A 25,642-nucleotide genomic window follows, 5' to 3' on the forward strand; every position below is an offset into this window, starting at 1 on the left:
CCCTAACTGACTTAGGCAGCCCAGAGGATCCCCACGTTTCAGACAACTGCACCACTGGCCCCACTGGTAGATCAGAAATCAGAGGCAGAGAGCGTTAGTTCCTTTAAGATCACCAGAGATTAGTAGCAGGCAAAAGCACAATCCCAATGCCCTCAAAACCCTGCCCACTGAAATTCAGACCAATGTAATCGGAAGGCTCCAGATTTCCCATACCTCTTTCTTACATAGCAGTAGATGATGGCAAGTATTCCACTGGTCAGTATTCCTATACCAATCCCCACAGCAATGTAGCGCTCATAAGAATTATGTGCATATGAATTTAGAGTTAAATGTTCACACCTCTCTCCATTATAACCTGCAAGGCACCTACAAAATAAATACACATCGTGCAAAAATCATTCAGAGCTTGTCTTGCTTTCTGTTTCACACACACATTAGTTTTCATCTGTTTTGAACTGATCACCAGTTCAAGAAGCCTAAACAAGGAGGGGCTGAACCTGGTGCTCACTCAGAACCTCTTCCCTCCACCAAGACTACCAGTTGTCCCAGTTCACCTTGGTTAAAGCTAGCTTGAGCACTGCAGTCACAGCAGCAACGCAGTCTAAGCATCCCCTGGCTGTGCAGGGCGTGGACCAAGAGCATTGTGCTCTGCTGATCCTCAGCTGCTGTAATGTCTCCAGAGGCCAAGGCTGCCCACTATGTATCCTAAAGAACTGTAAGGACACCATGGTCCTGATTGTGGAATAAGGGAGTTGGAGCTGGTATGTTGGAAGATCCTGTTCCCTTCTTAGTACTCACTGTGAACATCTATTGACTCCTGTACCACTAACTTCAGTACCAGCTGTGATTTGAGATGGCACCATGGCAGTCATCTACAAAGCTGTGAATCCCCCCTCTCCCTTCCTCAGTTTTACACTAGCACAGCACTGCAGCCTTGCTAGCAGTCCTGAGGCACCACAGCACTCAGGTCTGTGCCAAAGTTTAATCCTGCAAATACCTGACTGGCACTGTGAAGGTGCACATGCAGCACAAGAGGAATCGATGCCAGAGTCATTTCTGAAGAAGGGTGTAATAGGCAGGGGTCCTTACTTGCATATGGGCTTCCTCAGTTCGCTGTGGAAGGCGCAGAGCCCATTGATACAATAGCTGTGGTGCTCCTCAAGGCAGGTCTGCATCAGCTTCAAGAGCTTTGGCTGCTCGGTATAATCCACTGTGAAAGAATGAAGTCATGTTATGTTTAGGACAAAATATCATTGGAACATATTTTCACACCTGGAGCAGAACAGACACTGTGCAGCAAACACTCTGTACATCGATTTACTGTGTGGTGTCCCGTGAGCTAGTTCAGTCACCACTGAACAGAGCAAGCTTCCCACAAAGTCCAGCACAGCTTTGAGAAAGCACAAACTGTGAATAAATCACTTGCTCTTGAGGAACACATACAGAAATGACTCTGGGAGATTCACACAGGGTAAACACCAGCACTACCCAATCTACAATCCAATCAGAAAAACCATGCCGGCAACAGCAGGGATTTAGGACACAAGGAGAGCACTGCATTATTCTCAGTGTCCTTCCCAATCTGAATTCAGTTAATAGTTAATTTTTTCTTTTCCTTGTCCCAAGACAAACTGTTGCACTTCTAGTGCTCCTGCCTGCCAGCTCTGCAGCCAGGGGTGAGGATGAATGGTGGGACTCCTCCCTCCCCCTCCCTTCTCCATGGTTCAACGTTAGCAGAGTGTCCCATGACAGTTTTAACCTGCCAAGACTGCCCTTATTCAGGGTGGTTCAAATGGGAATAAAGAAGTCACAGGAACAGGGGTGCAGCAGGTGAGGAGAAAGCTCCAAAGCTTTGCCATCACTGCAGGCATCTGTTCCAACTGGTCTCTCTACCCAGTTCCAGGAATCACTGGTGGGGTGGGGTGTCCAAGCAATGACTTGCTATTTCAGGGGACTGCCTCAGTGACAGCTGAAGGTGATTTCCTAACAGAGTGCATGTCAACAGCAGCTTTCAGTTATGACCGCAAGAAAAATAACATCTTGCAGCAAGGTGACAAGGTCTGCTCAACAAAGGTGACTCAACAAAAGGTACAGCAAACAGAACCCTTCCTTTCTGACTAAATGCTGAATCAAGGTCTGGAGATCATACAGCCATGGAACCATTGCCATGGGCACAAGCCTCAAGCCTCCTTGAAGGCCACTTGTGATCCCACCACACGCTTTTCAGGATTAACAGCACCAGCCCCCTAAATTCTCAATCACGTTCCAGTCTGAGCCATTTAATGGCAGGAACCTCCTTTGCATGCTCTTCTACGTAGTTTTGGGGTTTTTTTCTTCCCCCTCTCTGCAGCTTTATCAGAGGTGACAAGCAATGGCAAACAGCTGCTCTCGCTAGAGCAGCTCTCAACTTCAGCTGTGCATGATGTGGTTTGGACACCCAAAAGGCATGATGCTATCACTGACACTCAGATCAAACAATTCCTTTGAGAACAAGGTCTCAAACCTGACAGAGTAACCAGACTTGCAGCTTAGGAAGAGACTTAGGGAGAAGTGGCAATTCAGATCTGCTTGAAAAAATGACATGCTGGCTTACTGCACTTCCCCAGAAAAGCTACAGAGGTGGGAGAAGCATGTCTTGTTTCAGAACAAGCCTCTAATGGCTGGGAAAAGGGCATTTTATCTGTGGAAGGATGGCTAAGTTAGACACAAGTTTCTCTTCACACTGTGGGGCCTAGAAACACAATGCAAGGGAGGAAGTTGGTGCTGGCTAAACAGGAGCTCTAGCATCCAGTTCTGGCTCTTTCTGGCTGCCTCTGGGGAAGCTGCTGACAACCTCTGGAGACAGGCTTGTTGGCTAAGAGCACAGTCAGCAAAGGACCAGGCCTTAGAGGGACAGACTTCAGCAAGAAGTTAAGAAAGGGCAGTTTTCAGGATGCAAAGACAGATTTTGGGACAGGATGACCCTACTGGCTGCACTGAAGAACTGTACACTATTCTCTGATGAAGAAAGCACAATGGAAAGCATGTGGCCAGCAGAGCTGCAGGGCTCAGCATGCCAAGGAGATGCAGGATGCTGGGGACTCACAAAAGCCCACTCTGGTTATGTCTGAAGTACCTGCAGAACAGCTACCTAAGCTCTGCAGGGATGAGTTTCAGAAAAACAGACAATGGCACATGCACACTTTTCCCAGGACCCTTCTCAAACACTCAGGCACCAAGTGTTTTGAATCACCATTTCAGCACAAAGTGCACTAGAAAATCACTGAAAATCCCCCCTGAGGGAGACCTCAGCCAGCATTTCCCACTGCCCAAAGTACCACTCTCCTGCCAGGCCCCGAGAAGGTGTCTATTGTACAGGTTTAGCTTTTCATTTCCATCTCTTCCACGAGGGGAAGAAAGAAAATAAACCTGAGGAAGGTACAAATTCACACCCCAGAGGCACAAAATCCCCAGCCACCTCTACCCCGACTCCGACCAGGTGGATTTCCACATCCCAAAATCCCTCCTTGCTCATGCCAGCTCTGCCGAGAGGTGGCAGACTTCCACCTACCCACACCTGCAGGAAACCTGGCCTTGCACGGGCACAGGAACCTCTTCCCCGAGTGCCGGTGTCATTAGAAACCCAGGTCAGCCAGGAGCAGCAGCCTGCCTAGAAAGCACTTGAGACAAACCAAGACATTCCTTCCATCAGGAGGAACAGCTTGGTCCGTTGTGGCTAAGATCAGCTATTAAGTCTACACACAAGAATTCCATGTGCTAATTATTTTGACATTGCAAAAGTACAAATCACCTCTGAAAGAAGGAGTCTTGAAAACAAAAAGGATGATTTCCTAGTCTGCCCCAGAGCATTATGTTAATTCCTATCATACTGCCCGCCTAGATACTAAACAAGCTGTTGAATAAACAGGTCCATGTGCCCTTTCATGTCACGTGAAGAGAGAGAAACATGCCGTGTAAGCACTTGACAGCTGCCTGCAACTGAGTCATTCAAGTAGATACACCTGGCAAGATGTGACATGAAATCAGGGTTACAGGCACTTGGAAGCCTGGGCTTGCCAAAACTAACAGACTGGCAACAAAAGGAGTCAGCCAGTAAGGCCATGACAGCTCAGTCCCCGAGCAGCCTGCTCCAGGGGGGGAAAGGCAGTGGGAAAGAGGAGGCAGGGAAGGGCTCAGTCCCAGCTCCAGGGCCTCCTTTACAGGCTGCAGGGAACCAGCTGATGGCAGTCAAGAGATTCCATGTTTTTCCCAGTGCAACCAAGACCTTCCCTACTCCTGGCTGCCCGTTTTGCTAAGAAGGCCGTGCTGTGCCAGCTCCCAGCTCCTCTCCATGACCTTTCCCCCTTCTCAGCTAATCAGTGAGCCTAAAATTCCCCAGCCCCAGTACTGGTGGCAAGTAAAGCCTATGCGACATAAAAGAAGGAAATAGGACCAGACCTTGTAAATAGCAGGCCAAGAGATGGAGCAGAAATTAACGGTTTTCCACAAAAACCACCAAAATATAATTTTAACTCCCTGTGTAAATGTATGCTTGAATGTTTGTGAATTTGATTCTGCCTTTGAGTAGAACTCTCTCAAAGGAAAATGCTGCTATCCAGCTGACTACCACAGCTCCAGCTGCCACAAAGGTTCACAGACTACTGCAGACATGGCTGTGACCCTGTAAATGAGCCTCCTCTTGGCTGAAACATGACCCATTGCTCCTGCTTTCTGGAAACCACACTAACAGGGCACTTAACGAACCACAAGGCATTTCCACTTCATTATCCTCCTGTTTGCTGTATGCACCTCTGCAAGAATCGTGTCACACACAGACTAAACCAGACCACAGTGCTGCACTGATAAAGCAAAGTACTGCGGTCAAAAATCAACACCTTACCGATTTCACATGCACACAAGTGTGTATACATATTTTATGCATATATATAAGGAACCCACACACATGGTATGTGTATGGATCAATGTAGATATAACACTCTGCCACTGTGAGAGATCAGAAATGAAAATAAAACAGCTGGACTTGTTATGAGAAAATAATAAAAAGCTTATGGATCTACTAAGAAAGGCTTGGAAGATGTCCTGTGACAACTTAGAATTAACAGAAGATTATTTGTATGTCTGTTTACGTGCCTTTCAAAGTACAGAGACACTAAAAATCGCAGTTAGATTCCTCTCCTCCTTCACTGACCTGCCAAAACCTCATTCCCAGATGGCACAGCTCTCCGAAAGCAATGACATCACCAGCATCTCAGGTAACACCAAGAATGCAGCTGGCAGGATAAACACAGCTCTGCTCTCAGAGTTGGCAGGTAAAAGAGCCTGGGTTCACATTGCAGTCAGGAAAGAGAAAGGAAGAAAGGAGAGAGCCAGCACTCTGAGGAGGGCTGTGAAAGCCCAGACAGCCAAAAGCAAAACTGCAACAAAGACAGAAACTAGTGAGTAATAACTCATGACAGGTATTGCTCCAAGTTGTGCCTGTTCATTCTCACTTCTGCGCATTGAGGCGCGCGCTGAGGACAGACAGAAACCAAGCACCAGGCCAAAGTAATAGAAACTACATCAGAAACCCCACTTATCAGCCTTAAAATGTCTCCTTCACATCATGACTGAACTTGAATTAAATGATCCTTCAGCTGTTCATTGCTGAGCCTACCCCAGCTGGGTGGCACCCTTACTCCAGAGAGGTTTCAAAAGTTCCACGAGGAAATCAGCTCATCTCACAAATCCCAGTGTCCAAGGGACAGAGCATCACAGCAGCTAACATCACATATTTAGGTGGAGGTTTTGGTTTGTTGGTTGGGTTTTTTCCCCTAACTGACAGATTAACAGAGACAAACAGCACAAAAAACCAATACCTTCAGCGTTGTTTTTTGTCCAGTTATTCCGCAAGTCAGTGCTGAGGGATGAAGCAGTAATAGCCGAGTCTTCACTCAGTGCCCCCATTGCTGTGTAATGCAAACAGATGCTTAGTGGAACAGAAAAGCTCAGTGTATCCATTCAAGGTTCACTTCACCCAGAAAGCACTTCATACAAGATGCACTTCAAACAAACCCCAGAGAAAGCAGCAATGAAATAACAATTCATTTAAAACACTCCTGCCTCAAACTTCCTTTTGACACAGCATAATTATGATTGTGGGACAACAAACGATGGCTTGCAAATTTCCCAAAATACAAATCCATCCTGTTTGCCATTCCATTATCTCTCACGATTTACAGTATAGATACATGTAACATTGTACAACCTTGCACCTATTTACCAGTTTAAGTAGCTTATTTTCAAAGAACCTAAATTATATGCTATCAGTTAAAATTTCATCCAGGTTTCAAATGGCTGAAGTAGCTCTGCCTCCTACGTCTCTGCACACCTCCCACCCCACCGTCTATTTCAGAAGGAGAAAGGCTTTGTTTCTGTTTTACAAAGCCTGGCACCTCACAACACAGAAAGGCCTCTTCCAAACCTACCTTTCAGCAAAATATAGATTAGCATTCCAAATGCCATGGCAGGCAGCTGCTTTAACACCTTCTCAGGTCTTCTTTCCAGGTGGCTTGCTTGCTCTGCTTATCTGTGCTCCCGTGTTTTCTCTTGCACTTATAAGCCAGGAAGCGTCATCTCCTGTTCTCACCAATCAAGAAAAGGTGCATCTGGTAACAACCTAACCCCCAGGGCAACCACACATTTATTTAGGAAACTGCTATTATCTAGCAATGGCATCAGGTTTTCTTTTGAAACCCTGGTTTCCTATTACCTGTGGGCATAAAGGTACAGTTTTAGAGTGAAACCCGGAATCTGACAGTGCAGAAGAACAAAAAAAAAAACCAGCCAAACAAAGGTGAGACAAACAAAACACGATGTGAAAACGTGGTGTTTCCTTCTCTTCACAATGTCGGTCTTATATGACTTCCAGGAGGATATTCACCCTCGAGATGCTACACTGGAGCTCAAGCTCAGAGACCAGCCCCTGCTCATGTTCCTGCCCTGGTCCTCCCTGTCTCTCAGTCCCTGCCATCCAGAAGAGGAACTGCGGGAACAGCTAGTGCCGAGATTAGGAAGCGATCAGGCACAGAGATAATGGATGGTGTTCTTCAGCAGTGACTGCCAGCGGGAGGCCTTTGATCCCAGGCCCTGCAAGCCTGAGGGCTGTGCTAATCACTTTCCATTCAGCCTGGCTGTGCCCAGCCCGGGAAGCAAGGCAGCCCACTGGCCGGTGCCAGGTCTGGGATTGCTGGCTAGAGCTGCGGGGCACAAGTCCAGACCTGGCTAGGCACAAGCAGTGAAGAAACACAGACTGAAAGAGCAGGTAAACTACAGCAGCAGATCCCTCCATTTCTGCCAGAAAAGCCCATCTCTGCCTCTCCAAGAAGTGACTATGCTTAATGGGAACACTCGTACCTCTCACAGAGTGTTTGCAGGGTCTCTAGAACAGACCTGTCAAACATGCTCCTCGTACTAAACCACTCTCCACGGCTCCAAACACTGTCCAGCTTCCTCGGTCACAGGCAGCTTGGAACAAGTAGGACTGGTCTATCTGAAGGGTACTGATGTGCCCGGACTAGAGCAGTTAACTGGAAAATCCCAGTTCAGTAACACACTGAGACATCAGAGCTACATATTTCACCTCAGCAACAACTCTCACTTCCTCAACTGTGAGCTCCAAGCAACAAAAACACTTCACAATTTTTAGATTTTAAAACCCAAAGTCTTTTACTAAGTGCCCTGGTAGCTCCAGTCGGCTCACATCCTCCCTCTCCACAGCATTCTCCTCAGTGATCTGAAGGATTACATCTAACCACTTCACGTGTTAAGGGAAAAACACAAGCTAGTTATGCATATTTTAATTATGCCTTTTCCTGCTCACAGACTGCATTCCATGAGGCTTTTCCCTTCCTTTGCTATCCTGAATTGCTGCATGCCTGCACACTGATTGAGCGCAACTTGCGCACTCCCTGCACGGACAGGAGTGCTTATGCCTACCCGGATAACCTCTGCTATCAGTCCTGAGCAGGGATGAGGTTCCTGAGCCTTGCTTTCAACACTCAGCTGCACAATGGCAGTTTAATCTGCCCTGAATCCGAGCCCAGCCTTTGTCACGAGGCAGCACAACGGGTGTGGTAGGCCTGGGACAAGGCTGCAGCGGGCAAGGCCGCGCTCCGTCTGCCGCGGGGCGTTTGTCCTTGGACAAACCTTGGCCAGGTCGGGCACACCGGCGCGCTGTGCTGTCTAATGGGCCCTTCCCTCTGGATGCTCCTTCTGGATGTTCTCCCAGCAGAGAGCACTCTCATGGATGCCTCCAGCAACTCTGCAGCCAGCATGCAGTGGAGCCAAGCCCAGGCCTCCCAGGCTGTGCAGTAATGCTAAGCCAGCTACCACGGGATAAAGGGAAAAGGCTTGCCATGCACAATGACCTGCTTGTAGGGCATGACACAAGCAGGCTCGCTCAAGGGACACAAGCACAGCGCCTTAAATGGGTACTCTGCCAAAAAACACAGAGATGACCAGAGTTAAACCAAAGAAAACAAACAGCAAACACATGGACACAGCAATGGCTGAACACACAATAAACAAAGGAAGAACACAACCGTGCCCCAAACCACATCAACACCCTCCAGCAAGAACAAGGTAACAGCGAACAAGTTTTATTCCATCTTTCAGTCATGGGTTGATGAGTCCAAGTACAGTCTCCATAGGTGCCTTCATCCTCCTACCACTTATATTCCCACAGAAATTTATATTACCGCCTACATTTAAAAAGACAAGCAAGTGTCTGCACCATTGGCACTGCATATTGAATAACAATCCTGTCAAACTTCTGCAAACACCGTGCTAAAGCAAACTCAAAATCCATCACAAGAACAGCCAGCATGGAAATGATGCTCCACCTTGACTTATTTATCACAGTAAAGGCATTTTTCCCTTTAACAGCAAGAGATCTTAGCCCCAGTCTTTTTCCTTCCCTTCCAAGTTATCCATAGCCCACTAGCAAACACCTAAGGCTCCTGATGAAAATAAATCAGTAATCCCAGCCCAGACAAAAACATGTAGAAGTCTAAAATGTCTACCACTGCCTTCAGTGGCAATGTCACCAGTGCACACACTCAGCTGAACTGGCATCTCAGCAACTTCTACACTGCATAGGACTGTTCCTGATCCATCCAGGAACCAACTTTGGGAACGGAAGCATACTGATCTTACCCCATATGCTCTTCTCTAACCAGCAAAATACTGTGGCCATTGAAGCCAAGGCTTACAACATGGACTGAAAAGCCCTCTTCATGCAGTTTTGAAAAATAAGAGAATAATTAAATGGTTTAAAGTTCCAACACAAATATTTCGTGAGGGATAAAGTTTCTCCTCCGTCTCCTGCCGCAAGACCTATGTTGTATGTGAATAGTAACTTAAACTACATTCCACTCAATTTCATTCTATCCTGAATTGAATTTCAAACTCAGCCCAACCAACTGCTCAGGTCTGAGGGGTTGTTGTGAGATGGGGCTGTCATGCACCAAAACAATTTGCCCAGACTCCAGCCTCAATTCTAGCTACTTCTTCACCCTTACCTCTTGCAGCTGTTTCAAGTCAGCATTTCAGCAGCGTTCAAGCTTGTTTGACTATTTTAAAACATTTACTGAACGTTTGCATTCATGTCAACAGCACTGCCTGGCCACTGCTGGCTCTACTTGTTCAAAAATAAGTATTTAAGGACTCTGAACTACATCCAGAGTGCTTAGTGACCTCAGAACGCAAACCACCTATTTGAAACCACGTCTTAGTTTTTGTATTGTTTGAACAGGTCCCAAGTGTTTACAACACCTTGATAACTACCCCAATACATAGGTACAGATGTAATTTATGCTTTTCTTCATTCTCAAACATGTAATTGGCCACCACCACCACCAACATATCTGCATAGGCTGCGTTCTCCAAGTTGATTTTGCTCACAATGAGTCAGTAGGAGGTAAGACAAAGTATTTGAACATTTTATAAACCATCACCTTTAACATACCTGACATGAAAAAATAAATACAATGTAGAAATAAATATATTTGCAGTAAAAAATAAGTGTTTTGTGTATCAATAAATAGAACAACCCGGATTCTTCTTCCAAGGCAACCCATCTGCTCTAGTAAATGAGCTTTTTAGCCACCAGGAGTGTGTTCTTCAGAAGCATTGCAACAGTCATAGGTCCTACCCCTCCCGGCACCGGAGTGATAAAGGCAGCCTTCTTCTTCACTTCTAAGAGAAAAGAGAGAACAGGCATTGACTAAGAAGGTTCCCAAACCTTTCTCCCCAGCTGTGCACGAAGGGCTGTGACGGCAGGTACTGCAGGGAAGGGACCAGGCACGGCAGAAGCTTTGCTGCAGCCACGGCAGGGATGGAACGCGGCCAGGAGCGGGGCTGCGAGGTACCTCTCCTAATCTGAATGTATCACCCAGGGCTAGCTCTGGGCCAGGGCTGCACAACCTGTTCCAGCTGATCTACCTGCAGCACCTTGCCCTTTCCCCATGGCGGCACAGGAACTCACACAGCCTGTGCTCCGACAGATGGAAGGTTATTCCCAAGGAAATCTTGTGGTAAGGGGCAATTTTGGCCCATGTGGCTTGGGTGACAGCTGTCCCAGGAACATCTGTGTGACACGAGGCCAAGACCAGCCCAGGAGAGCAGCACAGATGTGCATCACCCCCATGTGTCAGCTGGGACGCTGCACCTGCAGCATCCAGGAGAGCTATGGAAGCTGGGGATGCCATTCTGTAGGTAAGGAGGTGACCCCCCCAACTCTGAGCTCCTGAGGAGCAGCATGCAGAGCAACTACTGCCATCGACAGCAGAGCACCCGCAGCAGCCAAGCCACCTAGGCAGCCTCTGTCCCCCACCAGACAGGGGACACACAACTGGCACCATGAATGGCTTCAAGCATCAGCACTTGTTTATTCCCCAGCACCACCTTTTCCCCCCTGCTCCTCACATGCATGGCACCTGTGTGGCCTTTCACTCTTTTGTGATTGGCCAAAGCACCTCAGCATTCCTTGCTCATGTTTTCCCTTTAACGATCATCACCTGTTTTACACAGCTGCACCCTGTTAGGGATGAGGCTCAGCCACGGCCCCATTCCCTACAGCCCATAATCTGGACTCCTACAACACATCCTAAAAAGACACCCTGAGATCACAGAAAGAAACTTAAAACTGGAGAGGGAGGGAGCACAATTTCCTTTTTGATTTGTTTTTCTGCTTCACACCACAAACAACAACAAAGTTTTCTTCAAGAAAAAGATATAATTCTAGTGGCAAAATCCCCACTGCAATTTCAGCCATAAACAGTCAGTTCCTCCAGAAAAGACTTATTTTTTAAAAATCTGTTTTACTAGGGTGCCTAGGTTCAAGCAGGATGCAAAAGGCCAGGTTCTTTGCAGAGTATCACAAAGGAAATTCTTACTGATGATTTAGCTCCAACCATTAGCCATGTTAGACTACTCAAATTCAGTGTACACTTTGAGTGCATTTAAGTTAACCTGTTTGTATGAGGAATTCATATAACTCAGCAATAAATCCTAGGTTGAACTTCTTATCCACTGTGCAAAATGCCACTGATTGGAATTACAGGCTGTTTGCAAAGGAATTCTGCTCAACTTGGTAGGAACTCACCTTGTTAATCCTGAGAGTCGGGGTTTTTTAGGGCACCACCATGAGAGGTCTCTTTCTTAGCTTGGGATTTTTTTTTTTGCTTGCCTTAATAATAACTTCTTGATACATCATTCCCCACTTGGAAAAGCTTTCCTTTTTCAAAGGCACATGCTCAGGAGACAACTGTGCAAGCATAGCTGACACAAACACATTCAATTCCACATTCAATTCCCTACAGAGCAAACTCTGCCTGGCTATGAGAAGAGATTAAGAGGTGGAAAACCAGACACTGGGCTTTGGGACAAACAAGATCACTTGCTACTGCTTTAAGTGTATTTATCTTGAATCTCTGGAATCTATGTGGTGCTTAACTGTCAGGAATAAGAAGGTCCCAAAAAAAGAAATAGTACAAAAGAACTTGAAAAATTAGAACATGGGGATTTTGGGAAATTATATTTACTAGATTTGAGGAGCTGGGGATAAATGAAATTAGTAAAATGCTGTCTGAACCTCCCCCATGGCAGGGAACTCATAAGAGCATTTGCAAAGTTAACAGCAAATATCTCACAGAACTGAAGAACACAAGACCAACCCTAATTGAGGGGAGCTGGTAAACAAAACCAGGAGGGTTTTAATTACTCTGCTGACTGACACCACCAGATATATTCTTAAAATAAACTGACAGGAAATCAGGCTACAATGTGGTTTTTCTTCAGATGTAAAAATCACCGAATTAAGATGCCATATGACCGTTACTCTGAATACTCTCAAACACAAAATTCACCTTTTTAATAGTCATACTATTTTGAAGCACCTACGATTTTAGAATGGTGCTCACAGTCAATATTTTTACTATGAATTCTTGGATTAATGTCATAATCATTGACATGCATCCACATCTGAAGAAAACACAGCCATTAACACAGAAAGCACTGTAGGCACTATAAACTGAAATATGTTTGTTTCCATGGCAATGTTACCTACCTCTTCTTGTGGTGTTATTCTAACTACTCCTACCTTACCTACAAAAGGGACAGCCCACAGCCAGACCGTGCCTTTCCTCAAGAAAGCCTTCCAATGCCTGTCAGGTCCAACACGCACTGCCTGTGGTGTTAGTAACCCTACCCAGCAGGAAACACACAGCACACTGTTTTCCCAGGTTGGTGGGGAATTCCTCTGCCCATATTCTACCATTATGGAAATCCCTACGGATAGGCGTGGCAGAAGCCAAGTTTTGTGTCAGTTAGCATAAAACCACCCAGACAGCTTATGCACAAAAGCTGATCCAGATTTCTGAACACACAACAGGTGTCTGCTGGGGAAACTACCATCTGATAAGTTGCTATTGGTAAGAGTAAACACAGATATGGCAAGTGCAATTTTCCAAGATGAATGCCAGCGACCAAAGGGGGAAGATAGCTTGGCCTCAAAAACGTCAACAGACTTTCCTGGTCAAGTGAAATAGGCCAAAGCACAGTTCTCAGACACCACATGAATGTGTGACTGATCCCATGTCAGCAGGTGAGGTGTTGAGCTGTCCATTCCATCAGGTCCTGCTTCTGCTTCTCAGGAATGAACTAACTTGGTCCACAGCTCTACTCCTGCTTTCTCCAGATGGACGCTGGTCTCCCAGGCCTTCCCCTGACAAGCTGGAAAATGCAAATCAGATGCCTATGGGGGAGGAGCTGCTATTTTGCAGCTTCTGTAGAACCTTGAAATCTTCCTTTGATTCTTCAGAAGAAATGAAATGGAGATTGTTTCCTTGAAAAACAGGATCCACTGCTTTGGAGACAGCCCTTCATTCCTAGGTTCCTTTAAAGCTGAGGACATCAGACACCTAATAGGGTTAATCACACAAACCAATGGCAAGTCTCAACCTGAAGGCAGTTCTGGGTCTTGTGCATCTGCATTAAGTGATGCAGAGCAATTCCTGCCTAGGCACTGTTTCCACACGGCTTTACGAGTCCCTCTAAAGCTACACCAGATCCCTGCATCCCTGCCCAAGTGTGCTATCATGTGCTCAGCAGCCACACTAGGTATCTCATGTTCTCCTCCACACGTTCTGGGATTCTCCTCACTACGCACTGTGGGATACCAACCAGCAAGCATCGACCCCAGCTCTCAGAGTTCCTTCTTTTTCTCATCCCTGTTTCTCTTACTGCAGCTATTGTAGCTGCAATATAAAGGGAAACCAAGGAATTCTGGTGCAGTGCTGTAATTCAAACAGTGCTTATCAGTAACACCCCTGAACAACAGCCTCTTCTGTGCAGGAGAACCTTGACTGGCCATGCAGCAGCTCACTGAGCCCAGTTAGCCAACAGCCTTCGGGCTTCTGTCACAGGCAATGGTGCCCCTAAGGCCTGCAGGGCAGCAATGTGGTGACGTGATCACACAGACTGGGCTCTTCTTCACGGCAAAATCAATGCCAGCTCTTTGAAATCAACTGAGAAAGGAACTAACTAGAGTTATAGCAAAGGCACCTGGAACGTCCACATTCTGTTTTCCTGACCACTGTTTGGGGAAGCTGCACAGGGAGCTAAGTTGGAAAGGATTCAATGAGTGAGGAGCAGCCTATAGCCAGGCAGGTACCACAGTGAACGTGGAGAGGCAGCAAACACCACCAGATGCAGCAGCTGTCACAGAGGCCGGGCTTCCTGCACACTGCTGTACTGAAGGACCACCACTTCCACTAATTAATTGGATTTGAAGATGGTGGTGGTCAACCTCATTCAGAGAGAATGCATAACATAGGCCCATCACCTTGGACCCACATCCACTACTTGTTGGGGCTCTCTCTTCCGCTCTTCAGTGCTGGGAATCCCTCCCTGCTCATGGTGGCACCAGTTTTCCAGAATCTCTTTCATACTGTCAAGTCAGAACAAACAGGTCTCCTGTGTAAATCCCTCCACTGATATCTCAACTACATCACCTAACAAAGATCTCACACAAATAATTTCTTTTCTACACAGGCATCTAATGAAGACTCAGCAATCAGCACTGCTGTTTGTCAAAAATATGGAAGGAATTGCAAAGAAATACAAGCAACCTTGGTTTCATTGGTATTTCCAGTTCCACTTGCAAAGGTGAGCTACTACTGTGGCGTGTTACTACCCTGCTCTACCAGTTATTCCTGGAAATGATGCTCCACCCAAAGGAGCTGTTTCAGCTAAATGTTCTGGGTAACTTGTTGCTTTATTTCATGCTCCTGGTCCTTGTAGCCCTCCTCCTCCCTTGGCATTATAGCTGTGGCAACAAAAGCGTATAAAACAGGGCCAAGTGCACCCACACATGCACTACCCTGCTCACAGAAACAGATCTCCCTTTCTGTCACTGAAACTTGGGGCCCAAAAGCAGCTGCAATGGCACTGGGGATCACACAGGGATGCCACTGCTTCTCCTCCTTCCTGGCACTTCACTCTTCCTCCTGAGGCTCCCAGAAGCCAGGACAGCCACTCCCCAGAGCACAGAATTCTTAACCTACACAGGGACTCTTCATGTGCTATGGTGGTTTTACATGGAGAGCTGCACACGCAGTTTAATTTATCCCAGCAGTACCAGGCTGGGTATCTCAGTGCTTTGCAGCTGACCTCCACAAGCACAGTGTTCCCCTGTCTTGCTCTTTCAGACAGCTTGGAACTGCACAGTAAACTATTCCAGACCAAACCATGACTGGTTTTTGATGTGGATGCAGTTTGGAGTGTCAAAATAAAGAGGACATGGGGAAATGGGAAAGCGCAAATACTGTTTACTAAAGGCATTCCTTTACTTCCACAAATGTGTACACTGAATTTAACAATGAAAGACACAGAAAAGAAGAAATGAAATGCATCCTTTTGCTGTTAAAGAGATAAAAATAACTTCTACTCTCTCACCTACCTTGCAGAGATTAGAAGATGGGATCCAAGTACTGGCAAGATAAGCAACTGGATCAAAACACCTTCCACCCACCTAATAAAATTAATTTCTATTACAGGAAACTTTCAGCCAGATGACCTATTGAAGGAAGACATTTCCATCTACTTTTGTAAATGAAATTTGAACTCTGACTGCCCAGTTAAACTTCTCTCTCTGCACAGCAGGATTTTTCTCTTAAAGAAGGAGATCAGGAGACAATAGATACTGGTGGGCTACGTGATGTTACACAGGCACCACACGTCAAGCCAGCCATTTAAGTGCCTGGCCTCAACCAGCAAAAACCATTTTCACTCAGGCTTAAATACAGATACAGCCAAGTGATCAAACAGGGGAAAAGGATCAAACTGTTTGCCACACAAACAGGCTGGCTTGTTCCATTTCCTAACTGCCAGATGAAATACTTGCCAAGGGTGGTTTACTTGCTACTCTTCAGAACTGTATACACCGGGATGTTTCTTGTTGTTGTTAAAGATTTAGTGAAACTTTCACCGATACCAGTGAACCAACAACAACTTCCCTTTGGCAATGCACAGAGAAATGCTACTTGTAACTGCAGTGGCATAATCCAAGCTGAAGTTCCTCCCTCTTTTTTGGATCTTCCCTCCCCCCAGGTAAAATCTCGAGAACAACCCACAGCAGACATGATGAGACAGATACAGCGCATCGCTGAAACTCTGAATCACGGCCTTGCCACTGAATCTACACCTTTATTGCAGGCACAAGGTCCCGTGTTTGAAGGGAAACAAACAAGAAGGATGCAGCTTCACGTTTCTCAAAGTTACAGCTTTTGTACTCCCACACCTGCTAAAGCTAACCAAACACCTGGAATTTCTCTGTACTTTAGTTCAGCTCTGAAAACACAAAATGGAACCTTTTATTTGTGATACCACAAACCCAGGCAGGATAAGGAAAAAAAAAAATTCAAGCTGTCCTCCAAAAGATTTCTTTTCCTGGACCTCTGTTGCATACATCCAGTTCCACATTTCCAAACACATTCCAAGACAGTCGCTCAGCTGCACTCATGCAGGTAATTTCACAGACTTTAACAGACAGGTAACATGCATGATGAATAAAAGCAGCAGGGAACTGAGTGAGTGATGTAATTAGAAATACACACAGCTGGCTAAAACCATTCTGAATATAATTAAGCTTTGAAACATTATGCCAGCCAAGATGTTAATAACTGTGAAAAAAAAAAAACCTGTGGGTGATTTTCATACTTATCAAAACAAGGAACTGTTGAGAACCATTAATAAGGTGGATAAATGCTGTCTAAGCTTCCCACACTCAACCCTGCCAATAAGTGCAACAATCCTGCTATTCCAGTCTGGAGCTCCTCCAGAGCAGAGATATTCAATCAAGTTACATTGTGAACTTGCTCTGCAACAAGTTACACATAAAAAGATCAATATGTAAGAACAATTTTTATCTGTTAGGCTTGGCTGGACCAAGATGTTAAGCACTTTCAGATGAACCCACATTAAACTTTAGCATAAAGAGTATTTCTAAAGCCAAGCTAACATTTTCACAGACAAGTGTAGAGGAAGAGTGCAAAAGGAGGCTTTGAGAAGCTGTGGTTTAATAATAATTGTCATGAACAGCAGGAGACCCTATGCTTGAGAAAGAACAGAAACTGTTTTCATTGATTACTTTTTGAACCCTTCACAAACTCAAAGGACTAAAGGAACTGGACACAATCACCTTTACACCACTGCCAGAAGAGCTCATCTGTATCTCTTAGGGGCGCCTGTAATTAAAAGTAACACTTGGTCTACTAACAATTGCTTAAGAGCAGATAGATTTGTGCTCTTATTTAAGTATATAAATGATAAAAAATTCCTGAAAACACAGTCTCATTTGAGACACTGCCTAGTCCAAAAATTTACCACGAGTGAATCCTACAAACTTGAGTATATTTATCCAACAGACTTGTATAAAGAGTGTTCCACTGACCTTCAAAGTCCACATCCCCAACTAATTTGGTTTTTCCTGTAAGAGGATCGTGGATATGGTTGATGCCCACGTCAATCACAGCTGCACCTTCTTTGACCATATCACTTGTAATCAACTTTGGGATACCTGGAATCATAAACACATATTTCATTACCCTGGCCAGGTAATCTGAGTCTATCACTTTTGAATAATATCAGGGGGTGTGCATGCAAAGCTATGCAGGCACAAAATAGAATTCTACAACACTGAATACACCATGTCTTGCTCTTTACAGCAATTTGTGAGACCTCTGCACTTGACCTGGGAGGCCCAGCCTGGGCACTGCACACCTTTTAGGCTTCATCTCTGTGGTGTCCTGGAGTAGGAGTTTTTTGCTATTAAGGAATTCCAGCTCAAAGAGCCACAAAAAGCCACCACAGCTTTTTCATATGCCCCATATTTCATCAGCACGTTTAAATGTGAAGCTTCTTGATATTCATCAACAATAAGTGCTTCAGCCAGAACCCAGAAAACCTAAAGAGTCACTTCAAAGTCTAGCTAATGAAATGTATCCATGGCCCTATGACTCTGGTCAGGAATTTCTTCCCTACCATGCAACCTCCAGCTTTCAGTAGTGGGAATTTCCAAACTAGACATTACAACTCACCTTGCTTCCTGAGCAATTCCATCAGTTTTATGTTCTGAGAGGAACGTTCGAGTACCTCCAAAAAGGGAGTCTGAACTCCCCTCTCCCCATCAAAGCAGCTTTCTCTCAGGTAGGGAGAAAGCAAAAAAGGAAAAGAAACCAAATCCATATGGGTTGAAAGTGCAGTTTTTTTGGAGGGAAGTGCTGGTGCACGAGGCTCTGGCTCCATGTGCAGTGCTGGAGCACTGACAGTCATTTGGATACAGGCAGTACTAGAACACTCCTTGCTCTCCATTCCTCACTCCCCCATAAGACACCCACTTGAAACTCTGCTCCTCATGTTGGGCAAGCCAAGATCTCAAACTCTTTCCTAGCCCATTCAATGACATCTGACTGCATATCTCCTTCATCCCCCTCTGATGTAATCCATGGCAACCTGGTTGGTAATTGGAAAATGCCTCAGCATTATGGGGGTAAACAATCTGTGTGTGATAGGGCTGGAAGCATATTAATGGAAGCTGCACAGTTGCACCCTTTGTAAAATGGTTTGATAATAAGTCAAATACTTAACAGCAACAAATGAACTAACCCCCAAACAAATGAGCCTGTCTAGTTGCTTAAGCCTACTTTACATACCAAGCATGAAGGGGTAAACATTAGGGTAGGTTTTCCTAAAATGCACTGAACTGAAGAATATGGGAAAGCCTTCCACTGGTAATTTTTGTAGAAAATGATGAATCACACTTGAAACAAAGCAATAACAAGGCCCTACCTAATCTAAGTGCAAGGACTGTGAAACAGCCAAATTGTAAGAAAGCTAACCAGAACAAAGGGTCTGATGAACCAGCGCTTCCTACACAAGAAGGCCACAGATCATGTCCTGAGGAACAGCACAAGCAGTCCAAGCAGAAGCTCATCTGGCATTTGGCACAGTCACTACTTTTCCTCTTTACCCCCTCTCCAAAGGCAGCAGGCAGATGAGCCCTGATTCTTCCAGCAGACTGGAAAGCCCAGAGAGCAGGAGCAGCAAGCTGACGGGTTCCAGAGTCCTGCTGCTTCCACCAGAGCCTTGCCTGTCCTGAGCTGGCTCCAGGAGCACCGCTGGGTAAAGCTGCACTTACACTGCTGATGGCAAAAAGACTCCAGGGGATGCCTGTACAGGCAGGGATTACAGGCCACCATGGGAAACTGCTGTGTGAGATACAAAGTGTCAGGTGTGCTTAACAGGAAACACAATGCCTTAGATAGAAATCCAAAAGCTGTGCAGTATTGAAAGATTTTAGGGAAGGTACGCTGGACAAGAGCAGCGTTGTTGGAACTTAAGATGCGAGGAGTCAGGAACAAGAAGGAAGGAATAAAGTGCATGGATAGCTACAGTCCAAATAACCAGGAAAATTGGTGCCCCAAGCCTGGGGGCAAATGAGAGACAGCACCCAGAGATCCATCTTTTCACATTCAGGAGTAAGAGAAAAGAAGCACCTGATTTGAAGTTTTACCAAAACCATGAATGCAAGTGAACAGGAACACTCAGAGGTGGAGCACCAGATCAGAAGGCTCAGTGCATCAAGTCACCAACCAGGAGCCAGGATGCAGATGGCTCTTGTAAAAATACCACATAGGAAAAGGAACCTTGGTCTTCCATGCAAGCACACACAAAAAAAGCTCCCTTCCATTTGCACATCTTCTGCAGTGGCCTGTCAAAGCAGCTGTTCCAACCTGGCAAGGTACAAGTTGCAAGAAAGGTAACACTCACTGCACAGATGACCCATTTCCAGGGAGTGTGTGATCCCAGAGGTAAAATGTGCACAGTTCTCATGTAACAAAAGGAAGCTTGGAGTGATTCCACCTTTTTAAAGTACCACTTTCCCCAGAGCACACACTGGGGCAGGGCTGTGTGCTGTTTGCACAACCTAGCCCTAGGTTTTTTCATCATTCCAAGTATATCTCAAGTTGTGTAATGAGTGTTGTATCACACTCCTGTTACAAATGAAACAAGGAAAATAATGTGAAAGGTAAACACGGATGAATGGCTACCACATCACTTAACTTTAAGCATAAACAATGACAAACCATGTTCAGCACAAAAATCAGAAGTGATGATTAAATAGGAAGTAGTGAATTTGGATGAAAAGTTACTGGTTTATTTCCAGCTAGCACACTATTATTTTCTTTTACTCTCAGTGGTGAATTCTGGTCAGGCCCACAGCTGAACAATTACAGGTGGGACAAATAAGTTTCTTGATCCTGGCCTGCCTTAGGAAAGAGGCAGTGAAGTTCAACCCTGAAGGAAAGGGCATCTCACTTCAACAGGAAGTGACAAGCTTTAGACAGGTACCTGTCTGTCTTCATCTAGAAAATACATCAAGTCTTGGGTCTTGAGGATGAGAAAGAGGGGGAAAGGGAGCAGAAAAGAGGAAAGACACAACTCTCTTGTGGTCCTACAAAATGGTACAAGAGAAGGATGAGACCCCTGAGCTGTAAAGGAACCCAGAATTTTACCAAGGTTATACTAAGTTGGGCTGTTTAATTTTTTTAAATTATTTTGTATTTCTCTATGTATTACCTGCAAACAAATAAACAACAGCTGCTTAGAAGCAGAGTTCAACTCATTTCTTTGGGACAAATGAGTTAAACATCAAGTATTTTAGTTTACATTGCTTTAAGAGTACAGACACTCATCTTTCAGTCCCCTTCCTCTAGGCAATTACCATTGTCTTTCTCTTGACATGACAATTGCAAAGGAGAAAAAAACCCCAGCCATTACTAACACAGGTTACCCAAACCTCTAGTTAATTTGGAAAGTTTGGCCTTAATTCTAACAGTGAGGAAATGATACCATGATTTTATGAATGCAGGCTCCAGCTGATTTAAAGAAACCCTCCTGTCAAAATTTAAATGACTCATGATTTTTCCACGGCACAGAGAATGTTTTAATTTACATAATTATACCTGTATAAACTATGCACTGACTGGTTCCCAATCTTGAGTTCACTCCGAAGTCTCCCTAAGGGAAAGGTGTCGCATGTGAGGAGAAACAGTTTATGAGTCTGCAAATGTGAAGGGCAAGAACAAAGAGCCAAATCACCTGCCCTTCCTACAGTGAGGAATCCTTCCCACTGCAACACCCTCAGCGAGCACTGATTATTCAGAGAAACGCGAAACGGCCAGCGCAGTTTCTCTGCTGCAAAGTCCTCTTTTTGGGTTTGAAATGCTGCAACTGCAGCATTAACCACAAGCAGCATTACCTGCAGCAACTATTACTATGTCAGCCAGCTGCGTGTGGATCTTGAGCTGCTCTTTTGGGGTGTATCTGTGAGTAATGGTCACTGTGGCATCACCTGAAACAGAAGAGAAAAACAATTAATGGCCAGATGTAGAATGCTATAAAAAGCACAGCATTTACCTTCAGGTGCAGATTACTTACTTTGGTACATCAACAACAGAACAGAGGATCAGATTTGTCTGGGGTGTGACTTTTCAATCAGCATAGGCAGAACACTCACAAGATTTGCTGCTCACACGTATGAAAAAACATTTCTTCTTATAACCTCTCCCAGGATGAATTCACTTATATACTGTGGACTCAACTCCCTTCCATGGGAAGGGAAGCCCTTCCATGGCTTTTGTTACGTTCTGTGGAACTCCACAAAGCCAACCCAGCACAGAATCCAGCGTCTGCTTTATCAAGGCCACTTTGCAGAGGGTGCCACAAGACTCAGCTGTCTGCCACACACGAAAGCTTCGACACAAGACCACCAGCAGAAGCACAGGAAGCACACATCCTTCTGCTCCTGCAGAATAAACTCTCCTGCCAAGACATGAAAAACCCTTGTGCTGTTTGATGGAGATACTGAGGAGAGACCACAGCATGAACAGTCACAGGGAGAGGGTCCGAAGTCTCCTACTGCACCCACCAGCAGGAGTGGTACTCCCTCAAAGACTGCCCAAGCAAGCAGCAAGGAGAACAGCTCTCAAACAAGACTCTTTCCAACCCTCTCTGCAGTTATTTGTACTGCACAGTGTTCAGGTGTCACATACCCCCATCTCTGCCCTCCACTCATCACAGACATCTAGGCCATGTTATTTGCAATTAAACCAGAACCTTTTGCCTTCTCAGACATGACCATCACATCTGCTTCCTTTGCAACGTGTCTGACTGATCTAATCTGTGCCTCTCATCTTATTAACTCTCTCAGGCATCTCATCTTCAACCTTTCTGTGCTCTGGCTTCACTGCTCTTTCCCCTCATTTTTTATCCCTCTTTTTCAGTCTCTACAGTGCAAACAACCTCCCCAAAGACAAGCAGATCAAGACATTTAAAGATCATGAAAACACAAAAGCAGAGGCTTGGAAAAAATAGAGGAGTCTTCCAATAGCTGCTTTAAACAAAACTGTGTCTTGCCCAAAATCACAGTCATTACTCAGCAAAAAGGTTGAGAAAAACCAATGGATAAAATCCAAAGGTAAAAGGTTATCTCAGAGGAAGAAAATTGGTGCTAATTTGCTTCTAAGATTTTAGTGAGGAATGTGTCTGTAGTCAACTCCTGAAAACAAGTAATTGCTTTCACTAACAAAAAGAAAAGGAGAAAAAGGGAGGGAAAAAAAAAAAGCCCCCACCTTGAGAATAGCAGTCCAGAGGCTTACAGACACCTCAGAAAGGGGAAGTTTTCCATTTATTTGTGACCATGCCCAAACAGAAAATAAAAACTATTTTTACACTGCTACTTCTGCTGAAAGAAGAGGAATATGTTCAATAATTAAGATTCCATATCATACTCCCAAGTCAATTCCACAGCTTACAAATCAGAGATAGTCTCTTGACCTGCCTACACATAACATTATTTATTTTGGAAGGGGTTCACACAGCTTTTCCATCTGATCAGATATTGCCACCTGCAGGACATGAGTGTATCCACATATGCAACATCACAAATTAAGAGAGTCCCCAGCTTGGAATTTTTGTTCATCATCTAGAAAGAAAACCAACCAAAATGCACAACAAAAAAAGAAATTAAAAATAGTACCATTCACACCCACTCCTTGCATCATTGCTCAATTAAAAAAAAAAAAAAAAGAGCCCAGTTACTGAAAAAACCTTTTCTTGACTGATAATCTCAGAAAGGTCTTTCTCAGCATTTCACTACAGGTCTTCTCTGGTCCCTACCCTCCTGAGTTAAAATAAAAAAGAAAGCTGAAACCATGGCCTGGCCTGCCTTCCTTTCCACACGCCATCCAAGCCAATCTCTTGCAGAAGCAGAAATTAAACCCAAGGGCAGAAGACGAAGCAGAGCTTCAAGGAGAGCCCCATCTGTGAGTCAGGGAGGAAAACTCCACCAGACCACCCCAAATACAGAAGTATTTATCATCATGTACATAGCACACACATACACACTTAATGCCAGCTCATTAGCAGGGAAGTACATGTTCCTTTGTTTTCTCATTGCTTTAGGCTGTGTGCCAACACTCAGCAGATTGGAAAACTATAAAACTACCTGAGAAATAAACCCACTTCTTCAGATTAGGCAAAGAGCTTTGGTGAGCTAACTCTCTGCATCTAGGCTCCATTGTCAGCAAGGGACTACCTGAACATTCTTCTGTCCCTACAACAAATATGTGGCATAGCTAGAACCACTGGCAATGCCAGCAAGCAGGGTTCCATGGGAAGTCTTCTGACATGCCAGGAACCAAAACATTGGCAGGAGACCATGAAGCACCACAAACATCTCATGGACTGGCCTCCCAAAACAAGCTGCACTACCAGGCAGTCAAACAGGAACTAGAAACCCAGGATACAAGACAAAACTGAGCCATGGAGCTAATCCACTCAAAAGCTGGAAGCTGCAAACAGTATTTAATTACAGCTAAAAACTGCCCATGCAGCTGCTGAGGGTTTTGCAACAAGCTGCTGAAAGCATCACAGGTCGCTAGGTCTCCTCATTTCCAGGTGGGAAACGTGTAAGTAGTTTGTAACATGACCTTGTGTTCTACCAAGCCTATTTCAAACATCAGCTGCACTGCCAGTAACAAATGTCACCCAATATTTGCAGCAAATGGCAAAAATGCCACTGATTTTCGTGGGAATGAGGATGAGACCAGAACTATGCACCAATGGTAATTACAATCCAGGCACTGAGAGAATTCCAAATAGCAACTTTCCCACAGAGGCTGAATGGAAAAACCAACTCTATGATTAGGATAAAGCTTTTAGTGTTTTATTATAATAATAACAGATTTCACTCTGCTCCAATTAAATAGGCCTGGGATTAAATGTCCATGTTCACCTCATTTGTGCACACCACCACAGCAGTTTCTAACATCAAAATGGAGTCGCAAAAGGGCAGCATCCTATCTAAATGATATTTGTTTTAATTTCTACAGCACAGTTACAGCAGCACATGTAGGCTTCTGTAATTAGAATTCCTTAAAAACATTTCCACCACAGCACCCAATTTCCAGGGGGATATGAACTGCACTGCAGAAATACCCCCCAGGCCAACAAGCAATCATGGTACTCATGCTGAAAGGTTCCTTGCTTGGTCGTTTGGGTATTTTCATAAGCAACACCTCACTGACACGGCACAACACTGGGATCATGCCACACCTTTCTGTTTATTCACACATAAATGTGTTGGTGTGCACATGTACACGTATGTGCTCACGTATGTATGACCAGTGAAATCAATACTGGGCAAGGATGAGGGTAAAACACATAAAGAGCTACGTGGTACAAACACCACAGGAGCCTCTGCAGCTCCTCAAGGCCTCACTGCCAGCACCACCCTCACGGATCAGTTCAAATCGCAGCTGTTTCAAATGGAGGAGGAAGGGACGACTTAACACCAGAAAAAGTCAAGTCCAGAAACTGCTCTCCTGAGAAAAAGGCAGGAAATGCATTAGCAAATTTATTTCCTTGGTCTGGTTGCAACTATGCACAAGTGTGGAAAGCTTGCTCTTAAACCTGAGTCCTCCAGCCAGCTTTATTTTCAGGACTTCACAAATGGAAACACTGGACAACGTTCCTGGACTTACCTCCAGGCCTTTCGTGCTCTCCATCAGTATGTAAAAGCATTGAAATAGGCATTCCAACATTTTTGGATCTTCCAGCTACAAGAACATTTTTTCCAAATGTCTGTATTCCTTGCAGAAAAAAAAAAAAACCCAAGAATTACAAACATTATATTCCACTATTTTGATATGTCTAAACCCTTCTTTTCAATCCCCATGACAGAATTATTTGTGGCTGTGGACTGCTGACATCAACACAACTTGAAAATCCACAAGGCTGAATTTGTGGGATGAATCCACAAAACAACTTTCAGCTTTCAGCTCGGAGAAAGAAAACTGACAGCTCATTCAGGGCACCTGAATCACCCTTACCAAAAAGACTTAATTTCCTTGCTCCAGCCACAAAGGGAAGCACTTATATCTACCAGTAAGAACATGTACATTGTAAATAAAAAATTACAACTATTGAAAACATATGCATTTTTTCCCCTTCCAGTACTGAATTAAGTGCTCTCATTTTTTGT

General features: G+C 44.9%; 1 protein-coding gene across 9 annotated transcripts in view; it reads right to left on the minus strand.

The window, feature by feature from the left end:
* LOC121348048 (probable bifunctional methylenetetrahydrofolate dehydrogenase/cyclohydrolase 2) overlaps positions 1-25,642 on the minus strand; it is a 50,828-nt gene that overhangs the window by 16,912 nt on the left and 8,274 nt on the right. Inside the window, exons 5-10 of one of the 9 annotated variants that reach the window (XM_041427240.1) lie at positions 25,143-25,250; positions 21,359-21,451; positions 17,489-17,614; positions 5,856-5,945; positions 1,090-1,210; positions 214-366 (exon numbers count right to left, since the gene is read on the minus strand). In XM_041427240.1, the coding sequence (XP_041283174.1) occupies positions 214-366; positions 1,090-1,210; positions 5,856-5,945; positions 17,489-17,614; positions 21,359-21,451; positions 25,143-25,250 (691 nt within the window). Of the gene's footprint in view, positions 1-213; positions 367-1,089; positions 1,211-5,855; positions 5,946-6,464; positions 6,749-8,620; positions 10,234-17,488; positions 17,615-21,358; positions 21,452-25,142; positions 25,251-25,642 lie in introns of those variants that run through there. The other 8 variants (XR_005954322.1, XR_005954318.1, XR_005954321.1 and 5 more) reach the window with 8 other exon arrangements.

The sequence above is a fragment of the Onychostruthus taczanowskii genome, unplaced genomic scaffold (genome assembly GCF_017590055.1).
Source record: "Onychostruthus taczanowskii isolate IOZ18803 unplaced genomic scaffold, ASM1759005v1 scaffold114, whole genome shotgun sequence".
In the NCBI taxonomy this organism is placed as follows: Eukaryota; Metazoa; Chordata; class Aves; order Passeriformes; family Passeridae; genus Onychostruthus; species Onychostruthus taczanowskii.